Source organism: Ceratotherium simum, chromosome 36, assembly GCF_057802395.1.
Source record: "Ceratotherium simum simum isolate JZ-2026a chromosome 36, ASM5780239v1, whole genome shotgun sequence".
Taxonomy (NCBI): domain Eukaryota; kingdom Metazoa; phylum Chordata; class Mammalia; order Perissodactyla; family Rhinocerotidae; genus Ceratotherium; species Ceratotherium simum.
In genome coordinates, this window is record NC_141935.1 from 16,413,384 (window position 1) to 16,427,425 (window position 14,042).

At 35.2% G+C, this 14,042-nt stretch overlaps 1 protein-coding gene across 3 annotated transcripts in view; it reads right to left on the reverse strand.

Annotated features, from left to right (window-relative positions):
• GPATCH2 (G-patch domain containing 2) overlaps positions 1-14,042 on the reverse strand; it is a 181,195-nt gene that overhangs the window by 150,033 nt on the left and 17,120 nt on the right. For 2 of the 3 annotated variants that reach the window (XM_004439660.2, XM_087424361.1), the window contains exons 4-5: positions 12,335-12,517; positions 11,783-11,862 (exon numbers count right to left, since the gene is read on the reverse strand). In XM_004439660.2, coding sequence (XP_004439717.1) covers positions 11,783-11,862; positions 12,335-12,517 — 263 coding nt within the window. Of the gene's footprint in view, positions 1-9,615; positions 11,656-11,782; positions 11,863-12,334; positions 12,518-14,042 lie in introns of those variants that run through there. The other variant, XM_014794726.2, reaches the window with a different exon arrangement.

Here is a 14,042-nt window from a genome sequence, read left to right on the forward strand (position 1 = left end):
TTATCATTTATTGATTTATTTTTGCTGAGGAAGAGTCGCCCCGAGCTAACATCTGTGCCAATCTTCCTCTATTTTGTACGTGGGTTGCTGCCACAGCATGGCTGCCAACAAGCAGTGTAGGTCTGCACCTGGGATCCGAACCTGCGAACCCAGGCCGCTGAAGCGGAGTGTGCCAAACTTAACCACTACACCACAGGGCCCGCCCTCTCTATTACTTTTTTAAAAAATAAAAATTAAAAGAGGGCACTAGGTAGGGCTTCCCAGTAAACATAACCCAGTGATCATACATTTATTTCAGCTCCCTCCCAAAGCCCCAGTAAAACGCCAATAAAAGAATAAAAAGGTGTAACTCTACCAGGACAAAGAGAAAAGGAAAGAAGATCCCACCAGACAAGATATGTCAACACAATCATAGAAGATGAAAATCAAATGATGTGCAGCTGGCTGCTCAGCTTTCTCTAGTGCAATGGGGTGGGGGGAGGATGGAAACAAAAAGTAAGCTGACTGAAGCAGTAGACTCCAAAAAGGTTAGGAAAGTGGAGGGTCCAGATACCTCTGAAACAAGGAATTGGTGAAAAGTCTGTTTTTCTAAAAAAAAGTTGATCCTCAATCCCAATCCTCAGCCACACATTCATATTATTTACTACCCCTACCCTCTATCCCAGCAGAAGCTCAAACTTTATTATATGAAAATGTTAAACTAGAAAGGGGCCTTCTCTATGGGCCACGTGATATTCCTTTACTAAAATCAGGAGAATTCCATGAAAGTCTGTATACTGAATGTCCCCTGCCCTCGCTTTGCAATCAGAATGTTGGCAAGTGGACTCAGTCACTATCCCACTCCCATCCCACATGCGTTGAGGCAAAAGATTACTTGTTAGGAGATTATTTCAAAGGGAAATCCCTGTGGATAGCAACATTTAAGGATCCACCAACCAGAAAGTGAGCAAGCCCTGTGTCTGCACCTAGGCAGCCAATCAGCTTTTTAAGTGCTTTCTCAAATGGAATCTTCTCTGCTATCACATCATGAAATACATTAAAAGGACAAACTAAAAATACTGAACTTAGATACTAATATCGGTAGGAAAGGATGTTACTTAAGGTTGCATTGGCAATATAACAAGCAGGGGAAAAGTCCCTAAAAAGCATAGGGTAATACCCAGTAAATCCCCACCAACATTTTAAAAATTATTAAGCACATACTCTGTGCTAGGAGCTGGACTGTCATTGGGGTGTTACATGTGCTTGGGGATACAATTCAAACAGAAGCAGATGAATAACAGTAGAAAATAGGCTGCCCATTAATGAATGAAAGAAGGGCAGAGACAGCAGGTACAATACCATTTCAGAAGAAGGAGTGATCTCCAAAGTGTGAAGAGTTGGGGAAGGTTCTGAAGAAAAGGTATAGAACTTGAACTGTTCCTTGAAGGATATGAATCTAACAGTAAAAAGAGGTGCATTGCTGTAAGCAAAGATACGGAAGGAATGAATGTGGCTGAATATGGGAAAGCTGTAGGTGGAGCGGGGGTGATGCGAACCTAAGACCAACTGGAAAGGAGTGAAATGTGATAGGTCATAGGTGAGCAGTGAAGACAGAAAGGAATAAACCTGGATTTTATAACAAACTATTTTATGAAAAATTGATTTTTTGGCTAGGGCATAATTATGTGTTAAAAATGTTGGAGTCACATGTGATATGAATTAGAAGGAGGAAGACCAGAAGAAAGAGAGACCAGAGAGGAGACTGATGTACTATCAAAATGTAAGGTTATGAGCCAGCCCTGATGGCCTAGTGGTTAAAGTTCAGTGCGCTCTGCTTCGGCGGCCTGGGCCGGTTCCCAGGCGCAGAACCACACGACTCGCCTGACAGTAGCCATACTGAGGCGGTGGCTCACACAGAAAAACTAGAAAGGCTTACAACTAGAATACACAACTATGTACTGGGGCTTTGGGGAGAGTAAAATAAAAAAAAGAGAGGAAGATTGGCAACAGATGTTAGCTTAGGAAGAAGCTTTCCCAGCAAAAAAAAAAAGCATCACCTTTCAACATTTAAAAAAAAAAAATGTAAGGTGATGAGTAACTATACTAGGGCAGTGATAGATGAAACTGGAAAGAACGGGCTAATAGGACAGATAAAGAAAAATAAGATTCAGTCGTGTACATATGGAAAGAGTGGAGGAAGACAAAGATAACACATAAAGCTAAAATTTAAATTGAAGAATGAAAAACCACTTAGGATCAGTGCTTCCCTTCACAAATGTTAGGTCTCTTTTCTTTCTCTCGCTTTCCCAATTAATTTTTACTAACCAAACAGTAAAGTACTTGAGGACAAAGACATATCTTGCTCATTTTGTATTCCCAGCCCTTCCCATAATGAAGACATCATAAGCCTTCATTCCATGTGCGTACAACTAAACCAAGAAATCCATGGCTAAAAACACAATTAAACAAGACATCAAGTTTGAGTCAAATGCAACATATACTTAGTTATTCATCCAACGAATGATACAAAATACTCCTTTAAAATATTTTTCTGGATCAAAACATTAGAAGTCTATCAATGACATATGTAAATGAAATAGAATGAGATGAAATCAAATAAGTATTTAGTTTTTAAAGACTATGTAGTTTTTAAAGGAGTATTTCTGGACCATATACTTCAAAAGCTATAAAAATCTGAAAGACCTCAAAGAGACCAAGTGCATACCATTAACTATGACGACAATTATATCGCAACCTAAACACACTTGCAAGTTCAGAACTGTATTGACCTGGAACACTATAATGGTGACCTGTCTATAACTAATAATCAGATGTAAATATGAAGTTCTAAGAGAAAATGCTATACTGTTAATGGAACAAGCCATCACTTCTTTGGTATACAAAGAAATCATCAAACTTCTACCTTACTCCCCCATTAAGTACTAGTCAATGTTTTAGACAATTATGGTTTAACAACAACAATTTTACAAGTTTTATTGGCTTAAAATATCTATAAATACCTGTAGGCACCTATTTCTGCTTTGTCAGAATCCCCTAGACTGGATGACAGGCAACAAATATCTGGCTGGCATTTGCTAACTATAGTACAAGGAACCCCTTTTATTTATATGACTTCTTTGCGAATTCTCAGTTGTTCAAATTGACCTTCAGTTGGAGCATTCGCAGGTGACTTCAATATAGAAAGTGCTTGTTAAATATTATTTGGAAGTGTTCTACCCATCATTGATTCCGAATTTTCCTGATATTAGCTATCTGACATATCTGAAGGCAAATTAGAAAAGTGAGTTTTATAGACCATCAGAATAATTCTATCAGCAACATAAAAGGCAGAAAACCAGAGTCAAAGCTTTGAAGAAAGTGAAATGTTTGCAGCATTTCTGTTTCCCTGATTTTCATGAAAAGAAAAAAGAAGGGAAAATAATGGGGACTCTGGCAATGTCACCACCATTTTAAGGAGCAATAAGGAAAAGGGGTCTTTAGTTTCCATGTATGGAATCAAATGGTTACCAATCCACAGCCTTAGTTTCTAAAAAAAAAGCATTTTAGAACATATTTCAAAGGTTTCTTAGGATAGAAAAGAGAAGAAAAGTTTTTAAATGATAAGCATCATCTTTATAAGAAGTATTTTTTAAAAACTTCAAATGTTTGCAAATTCAGTGTTTTTAAGGAGATTCATTAAAAAGTCCATAGATCATTTCCTCAAAAAAAAACTTAATCTTAAAATAAGCCATGTCTTCACTAATAAAGTGGATGACCTAAGAATTTGTATGCAAGTACCAAACTGCGAAAAATAAAAAGAAGCAAGCATGGCAATCCGTGCATTTTTAAAAACGCGACAGAAAGACTGGTTGCTCTGCACAATATTTAAGTAGCCATGAAAGCAGAATAACTACAATGTTAAATTTCAGAAATACATTATGATTAAATCTAAAGGGGAACATCAAAACACTGTATAAATATTTGGCACTTGCAAATTTTCTTTTAATAAAAAAACAAAATTCAAAAGTACCAGTAGTAATACTGTTCTTTGTAGACAAAAGTGACATTCTTTTGCCATTTGCAGGCCCACCTACAGTGACATTTAAAAGCTGTGGTTGGGGCTGGCTCTGTGGCATAGTGGTTAAAGTTCCACAGTCCACTTCGGCGGCCCGGGTTCGTGGGTTCGGATCCCAGGTGCGGACCTACGCCACTTGTCAACCACGCTGTGGCGGCGACCCACACACAAAATAGAGGAAGACTGGCAGTAGATGTTAGCTCAGGGTGAACTGTCCTCAGAAAAAAAAAGCAGCTATGGTCGACCTGGGCAGGAATCAGGAGAGATGTCTAGGACCTATTCCAACTTCTTGAATGAACAGGTGTGAGTAAGGCACACCTTTGTTTCTTTCCCCATGTTGTTCCAATGTCAATGAGAAGAAAGGCACTAGATTGGCCAAGGCTGAAAACTATCCCAGCCTGCAAATCCTATCCTCTCCAAGCACCTTCATGTCCTGTAATTGTCTATCCCATTGCCCTGTTTAATTTTCTCCACCGCCATTTTTATTTACTTGCTCACCCTCCTCCCCCAACACAGTTTATTTTTACTCACTAAAATATAAGCTCCAGGGAACCTTGTGTGCTTCGTTCAGCACTGTAACCCCCAAGGCCTAGAACAGTATCTAGCATATAGTAGAGACTCAACAAATATGTACTGAATGAATGGATACTATCCCAAAGTCGATCAGAATATCATGTCCAGTAAAATATAGGGAGTCAGTCGACTGTGGATCCCACCTACTGGGGGAATAGGTAGGGGACTCCTGATAGTCTTAACTTGTAACCATCCAATGTGCCCTCTAGAACTATTTATGTGATCTTTCAAAAGACAAATCCGATCACCTTAACCCCCCTCAGATCAGTGCACATGCATGCCTGCGGACCACAAAGTCCAAAATGATCTAACTTCTGCCTACTTTGCCAACCAAACCCTGTCTAGCGCACGCTCCTCCACACAAGCGTACCTTACACTTCAGCAACACTGGATTCACAGTTTCTCAAATACTCCATGCTGCTTCAAACTTAAGCCTTGCCCATCCGTGCTTTTCTATCCGCCAACTCCCTCCCCAATGAGTTAGTGAGCTCCAACTCATACTTGAAGTCCCAGCTATAAGATCTTCCTCCTGTGTGAAGTCTACTCAGAATTTTGCCAAGTTCCATTAGAAAGGGGAGGAAAGGACCAAGAGTAATACAAAGGATGTCATCACAGCTGAACTGAAGTAGAAATGAGACAGCTACAAGGCACACTGTACAAGCTTGGAGGGGTAAAGAGGAACCGTGGAGGGCAAGCAGGGTGAACAGGTTGAAACAGAGAGCAAGAAAGCAGACCAGAACTGGATGATGTTAAAGATCAAGAAGGATGTACTATAAATTACCCGAGAAACAAAGAGAAGGATCAGAATGGAGGATTTGGTTCCAGTGATTAATCTGATGGAAGCAGTAAAACATTTTAATTCTGATTTTTATTATGGCCCACACCTTGATTGCGCTTGCTATTCAAGATAGCAAAGAATGCTGTGGGTGTTTCAAAATAACTCACACTTCCAGCAGCACTTTGTAACCAGGAATGACGACTATTTTATGAACAGAATTTATTTATATTTATTAGCAACATGACAACCAACGAAGAAACTTCCAAATTGCATCAATTTTGGCTTACCAAAGGAAAAAAAAATTTAAAGTGTTTAAGTTGTAAATGTTAACCTACATTATAAGGATGTTAATAGCATTAAATGAATTAAAATATACAAATAGCACTTAGAAAAGTATCTGGCTTATAGTAAGCATCATTATAAATGTTTGCTATCATTGCTAACATTCTCTTTGCTAGCTTCCAGATTTTTGAAGCATCACACACCCAAATGACAACATATGAAGTCAAGCCAAGTCTAGTACTAAGTTATCACAGAGGCAAGGACAAATATTTAAATATAAGGTAAAAAAGTATATGTGGCCAAATTTGGTAGAAATGAAATAGCAAGATTGAACATACGTTTATGCAATTTTTTCCTAAAGGATTTTTAAGACTAAAGATGGAGAGCAGAATAAGCATTCAAATACTTGTTGAATGAATAAATGAACACATTACTATATATCTGTACTATGTAAATTTGTACATATCTATTCCACCTTTAATAAATATCAGTAAGACTAAATATTAATATTGATACTGTTTTTAATGGAACAGAATGAAAAATTGTTAGATTCATACTTTCACATATAAATTACAGATATTATATTTATATGATATGAAATATAAAGTTGTGAATAATGACATCAAAATAGAGAATTTTAAATCAAACAAGAGATACTATTAAAATGTCTTTTGTGAAAGAAATATTTATTATAATTCTATCAAGCAGTACTTTTCTATAATACAAAATCCACTTTATCTCAAAATAAATTCTAAGAAAAAATATCAGTTTCTAACATGAAATCTGGATCTCAAGCTGACTTCAAGGTAAAAAAAAAACTAAATTATTAACATACATAGTAATAGATTAGAATATACATGACGTAATATACATTTAGAACATAAAAATTTCTAAATATATATTCTTGTATTCTGTAAAGTATCCAAAATTCTTTAAGGATACAAATATCAATTCACAGAGATTATAATTATTTAGTTATTAAATTCCATTGAAAAACATTAGATAACTAGTTAGCAAATGATCAAATTACAGTTGAGGATATATGCTGTATTTTTAAAAATCATTTTAGATTTGTTTTCTATTATAACTTTTCTCCTTTATCTTAGACTAGTCCAAGAGAAAAGTTTATGTAGTACCTTTATTTAAACCAAATCCATTTAAAATGGCCCTTCTGTTGTAAAAGCTATAAATCAGACTAAGTATTCCTACTCTAGTATCTTAGGAAACAATAAAACAAAGGATGAGCAAGCATACAGAGTAAATCATTATTGTATCATTATTATGATCAATATGCCACTCATGAAATCTGGTCTTCTATGACTTCATAGAAGGAGAAAAAATATACAATACCCCTTTTCTCTTACAGAACAGACTCAAGATTCTGAACAGATTCAAGCTACTGTATTATTGAATATAACGGTATGTTTACTTGTACAGCATGACAATTTAGATTAGGGGTTGATGTTCAGATTTTTTTCAGATATTTAAACTTGATGAACAAGTATAAATAAAAAGTCAATTAAATCAGATTCATTTTCTTTGACAGAATAACCACCACCACCATCACCGCCATACTTGTTCTCATTCCAACCATACAAAAAACTGGATTGAAACAACTATAAAACTTTTAGACAGAACCCTATAACCCTTATGTACTATTCCTTATGTAATATTTATGTTAGATTTCAGATACTATATTCTAAAAAGAGGCATTTATTTCCTGGTCTTTCAATAGACTACTCAATTTGAATGCTAACATAGATAAATGTAACACATGTTGAAAGACCATAGTTTAAAAAAAGAAGAAAAAAAAATCTCACCTATAGAAAATGTTGATTCATTTAGGATGCTTAGGGGTAGGATATCCTGGGCTAACTGAAATCTACGCTTGAGTCCAGGTTGCTCGGATTCACTTTTTAAGTACAGTATCTCAACAGTGATTCTGGGATGGATCATTATTCTGAGGATTATTATTCTGAATTGTACTTGATGCACATGGATTCTGGAAATACAGAAGATTCAAGCTGAATCTCCTGGATAATGGCCCCAGGATATCCCTTGGAATTAATTATAATTTCCTTAATTCTCCTAAAAGAGGTGAATATTAGAGGCTGATTAGCTGGGCTCTGATAAACTGATGCTTTATTCTAACAGAAGGACAGCAATAGTTAATCCTCTGGACATTAAATTCTCAGGACTCTGTCTGCATTCAATCCTCACGTACATGGACAAAATTATTTTTAAAAATCAGATAACTCTGAACCCAAACCTCCTCAACAGTATGGTTTTTCTACAAATGAACAGCTTAATGATTCGGGGGAGGGAAAAGTGTTTAGAACAGATTTTTAGTTTGCAATTAAGTTTTGTGATTTAATGCAGTGGCTGTCAATCTAAAATTTATTCAAAATAATTCTTCATGGACCATATTAAAGACAAGGGCCAGCTCAAATATAAATGAGGTATAAAAGAAATATAAAAGGCTGTAATATAAAGTACTTTAAATACTAACTAGAAAGGCATATTATATATAAAATATGAACAGAAAAGTTTTAAAGTCTAAAATTCTGCACATTGACCCATGATACAAATGTTCTCTAAATCATGAGCTTCTGTGTTTAATATACCTAATAATAACAGTAACTATCATTTATTTAATATACACGATGTGACAGAGATGGTGCTGGGCCCATTATGTAAATATAATCTCATTTAATCCTGACAACACTTCTGCAAAGTAATTACTGTCTCTATACAGAAAAAGAAAATGAGGTTCAAATTTAACGGTAAGTAAAACAGGAGAACCAGAGTAAGGATTTACAAAGGTCTGACTTCAAAGCCTGTAAATTTTCTACAACACCACTTGGCTCTCTACAAAAATAAATAGAGTCAATCTGCATTCCTATTCGCAGGTTCCTCATTTGCAAATGTGCATACTTGCTAAAATTTGTAACCCCCAAATCAATATTCGGAGCACTTTCCTGGTCGTTCAGGGACATGAGCAGAGCAGTGAAAAATCTGAGTCACCTGTTGCACACGTGCATTCCCGCTGAGGTCAAATAAGGCAACGCTCTGCCTTCTTGTTTCAGCTCTAATACTGTAAACAAGTTCCTTTTTGTGGTTAATTTAGTGCCACATTTTTCCCATTTTTGTTGGTGATTCACTGTTTTAAATGGCCCCTAAGCATAATGCTGCAGTATTGTCTAGTGTTCCTAAGCACAAGAAGGCTGAGATGTGCCTTATGGAGAAAATATGTGTTAGATAAGCTTTGTTCAGGCATGAGTTACAGTGCTGTTGGCCATGAGTTCAACATCAATGAAATCAACAAGATACATTCCATAAGGTATTTTTAAACAGAAACATACCTAAAACAAGGTTAGGTATTGACCGATTAATGAAAATGTGACCAGATGCTCACAGGAAACTAACCCTGTATTTCCCTTAGGAGCAACGGTTCAGTATTCCCTAATTCGTGTTCACGGGGACTTTATCAAACATAACTATGGCGAATAATAAAAAATCCAGTTGAAAACTTTTCCCCAAAAACATTTACATTAATATTTCAGTAAAAGATTCTTCTTTTGTCATTTCCTTCAAGGATCATCATTATATTTGTGTAGTCATCACTCATCTGCTTAAGAAAAAGAAACCCTTCCTTGCCATTCTGTCTAATGGGTTGCAACTATATGTGTTTGACTTTGCTTAGAAAATTAATCTCTCTTAAAAGCAATCTGGCTTTCCAATGTGAAAGTCTAGGGAATTAAATTTTGTTTCTTATTACTGGATGTCATAGGTACTCTTTATGACTCTTGTGAGATTATGATTTTTAAAACCAGACTGTTACATAATATGGACAGCACAAGCAACAACAACAGCAACAACTTAGCATAGGAATTAAAAAATATCAGCACAAATTGGAAGTCTTACCTTTCTTGCCCAAGTTAGATATTTTATTGAAAAAAAAAAAAAAAAAGGTTACAGTACTTAAAAATCCAAACAAGGACAATTCAGGATTGAAAGAAAAAAACTGGAAGGAGCCCATTGTCTTCAGTAAAATTTTGAATACAAAAAACGTAGAGCAGGAGAACAGTTTATGGCCTAATGCACTAGTTCCATGATAAACACACATACATAGAATGTCTCCATCAAGTGAAACTTAATCACCTTTTTACAATGTAGAGGGGGAAGGCAGCTTTGACTATGGTTAAGCCATGTATCACCAATACTATGAAGCTAGCCTATCAGTTGTAATAGCTTCTATAAAATACCACAGTGAGATTGCAATAAGCCCAGAAAATGGGCTACAAATCCCAGCTATGCTCAAGTAAGCAGTGAACCAAACATAAAAATAGGTAAAAGTGAACCAAGAACTAGACAGCATTCATCTAGATTCATGATTGGTAAGGCAAAGTTCATAGGCCAAGGTTTTAAAGTGACTTATTCAGATCTAAAAGACAGTCATTATACAAAATAAAATAAAAGCATTTATGTAATTCAGGAAAAAAATCACGAATTTTCACTCCAAAGGACATAGCACAAAAAAGCTTACTTATAATTACCAAACACCGTATTATTGTACCTGTAAAATATCACTTTAAATACGTGAAGGTAAAGACACTCAAAGTTGCACTTTATCATTATTAATCTCTCCAGTTTAGACAAGCAATCTAAAAGACATCATGCGTTCTCGCTTAATACATTTGCTTAAATCTTTCAGATTGTAATAACTTCAGGTAAAGGGAATGTCAACTTTAAGTTTCTTTTCCAATCATCATATGTAAGTTAGCCATTAAATGCTGAATTAACAATTAAGCCATACAATAATAGAAAAATACATGTATTAATCACAGTTTTCATCAATTCTCGAAACAATAAAAATATCAATCATTTTACTTTAACCATTTCAAAGAACTCAAATGGCCTGAATGTAGCATAGTGTCTAAATTACACCGTCAACAGAAATGTTACATTTTCCCTTCTGCTTGGTGAAAATGAGCTCGTGCAAGTATTTCTGACACTCAGTGACACACGTGGTCTGCCATTCTAAGGATGTGCAAGCAGCTCTCACTTTTAAACATGACAATATGATTCAACGTCATACAGTATTTGTTGAAATGCCAGCTTTCACATGAGTTCAAAAAGCTCTAAACCAAAATGATCATTTTGATTGGTTTCAGGTATCGGACAAAGCAGATAATTTAAAAGGTAATAGTAAATGATTCTACTAGCACAGACTAGTTATCACTGAGGCTAGTTTAAAACTAGGGTGATTTTTGCAATACAACGAAAACTATACTATAAAATACAATAGGTTTGCAATACAGAGCAGATTATCCAAGTAGAAAGCAAACATGACCAAAATACAAACTCTAGCAAAGATTATCAACCTTTACTACTCATCTTAGCCCTTGTTAAAATACCCTGAGTAAAATGCAAATATTTTAACTAACACTGGTTATATAACATTTCTCTAAAAATAAACTGTAAATGTCAATGCATGATGTTTTTTATTTACAACAGTCAGATATGCAAAAATTAGTTCTTAACCAGTCACAATATAAACATTAAGGAATACTGATGTGAGATCTGGAAGTTGTTAATTTTCTAGCTTTTGTTGGCATTTTGGCAAAGCAAGTGATACATAAATGGTTTCAATGTAAAAAAAAATCATAAAAGAGGGAAAATATATAAAATTTACAGTAGTTTCTACTACCCTGGGCCAACCTAGATCCCTAGAAAGCCTCCCCAACCAGGTTCACTTCTGACTAAAGGAAGAATACCAGTCCTCCAGCAAAAACAGCCCCATCTTTTCAGCAAAGAGGCTCTCACTTCAGTGATATTCCTCCAGGGGAAGAGGACAGGAGCCAGGTTCCCTCGAATGTCATTCCCCAGATGTTCAAAACGTAACTAAGTTATTAGCATTAGAAGATTTGGTTTATAGGGGAATCTCACTGGTCCAGTTTGTAGCCTACAAAAAAATGGATTATTTTTAAGTATAACATTAGAATATGAATAAAGGATGAGGATGTGGCTTTTTATTCCATAGAAATGGATACATTTCCAAACATGACAATTAAACAAAAAAGCATGCCTACCATTGAAGTTGGGGTCCCTCCAGATTTTTTACTATTCTTGGAAGGCATTCCATGAAGGCGACTGAGTCTAGCTTGGAAACCTGGAAAACCAAAGTATTCAACTGAGGAGATTCTATGATCACTGGAGCACAGAATAAGACCCTATCAATTCAGAATTCAAAGTAAGTGGGAGGGGGGAAACATCTGGAATAGCTGTGAGGAAAAGGCAAAACAAAAGACCTGAAGCAATGCCTAGTAGGGTTCTAATGTGGTGAGCATACAACTATCGATTATTTAAGCATTAGAGTATTATCCAGGGCTTTTCTTTCCTCCCAATTTACCTTTCTATCATTTCAACATTTTCATGATGGGCCTAGCAAGAAAGCAAGTCAACCTTTCTCATGATAACCTTCTAATGATAAACGTAGTAGCTAAATTACTGGTCAACGTGTTTCTTTACAGCATCTTGTGTTTATTCTTTTATTTCCATTTTAGCCTGTCCTCTTTCAATGATTCTTCCTAGATTGACTAGAAGCTCACTGTATCATCCACCAGTCAGGCAGTGCTACTGACCTCTTCTTCCCGGATGTGACATAAGGGGGAAAGAACCAGTTAAGATACTTTCAAAGACAGGATCTGGTAAATTTTTGTCGAGCTCGGTAGGATCTTCCTTTTCCCACCAGGGCACGACTCCAGTGATGCCACACGCGCCGCCTGATTCCTTTTCATAAAACCAGTCACTCTGCTCATCATCACCTGTGCCAATACAAGAAATGCCCCCAACATTCAATTTGATTATCCAAATAAACAGAGTGGTCAGATGTAGATTTAAAAAATACAAGACAGCAATCAAATTTGAACTTTATATAAACAAAATTCATATAGTCATACAATATTTAACATATACTACTTATACAACATTTTTAGTATAAGTATGTCCAAATACTGCATGGGACATACTTATACTAAAATAATTTGTTATTCATCTAAAATTCAAATTTAACTAGGGATCCTGTATTTTCTCTGGCAATCATATATATAATCTATAAAAGAAATGTTTTTTAAGACTATAACAAGAACTGTCATCAACAAAAACAAAATGTTATGCTTTAGAACCAATTTAAAAATGTGAAAAAACAATAATAAACTGGTTAATCCTTTGGCAAAAACTGTAGGGAAAACCATTTAAGTTACTATCCTTTCCACATTAAAGAAAAACAAGCCTTAATCTCCTGCCGGGAATTAAAAGGTATAAAACTGTAGAATGTTCTTTGCAGCTGATAATGGTATATAATTAGCTTAATTTCATGATTTGTATGGAGTGTAAAAGGGGAAACAATCAGGAACAGATGTGACTAAATGAAATTAATCTGATTAAGTTCATTAAGAAATAGTTGTGAAAAAGTTGATTTTAAATGAAAAGTGACAATACAACAGAGTTTACAAAGAAACTATATTGGACTACTAGATGCAAGGTATTTTTTAAAAGAGAACACTATTCACAGTAAGTTTCGCTCTTGTGAACATCCATGAGTGTAACTATGGAGTAATGATCAATTTAAAATTCAGTTTGAAATGTGCCCCGGGTATAAATCAACAGTGTTTTATATTTAAAAAAAAAAAAACACATAATAAAGAGATGTATAAGGAGACCAAAATACAGAAGAAGGCAGATGGCTTTTAAAAATAAGAGACAAATAACATTTTGAATATGATCTGAGATTCAAGTCTTCACAATTCTTAGAAAAACTACTTATTTTGGTTTCTAAGAGGGTCATCACAACTGCCATAAACGTTTTCCCTTTAGAGAAAGACACTGTTGATTTCCAAAATCTCTTACTTCAAATATTTTTAAATGCAAACTAAAAAAATCCTTAAGCTTCAATTGAAAATGATTTTATGGGGGAACATCTGTATTCTAAATTACGAGAGAATAAAATAGTGAAAGCTTTTGGAACTCTAAAGTCAACACAGGATTTAATAAAAATTTATTTAAAAAACAACAAGCACAATTCAAAGCACATAAATATCAGTACTTTTACTGAGAGCTATATTAAGACTTCACAGATCAAGTATGACCACAAGAAAAGAGAGTCACTTGAAAGTCACTTGAAGTGACTACCCGAGATCTTAATTCCAATTAAGACAACATTATTACAGAAAAATGAGGTTATTTTATTTTTGATGTGATACACAACTTTATTCCTAACGGGGAAATCAAATAGCTAAATATTAAGGACTTGGTCTCTGAAGTCAGATAGACCAATTAGAACTCTAGTGT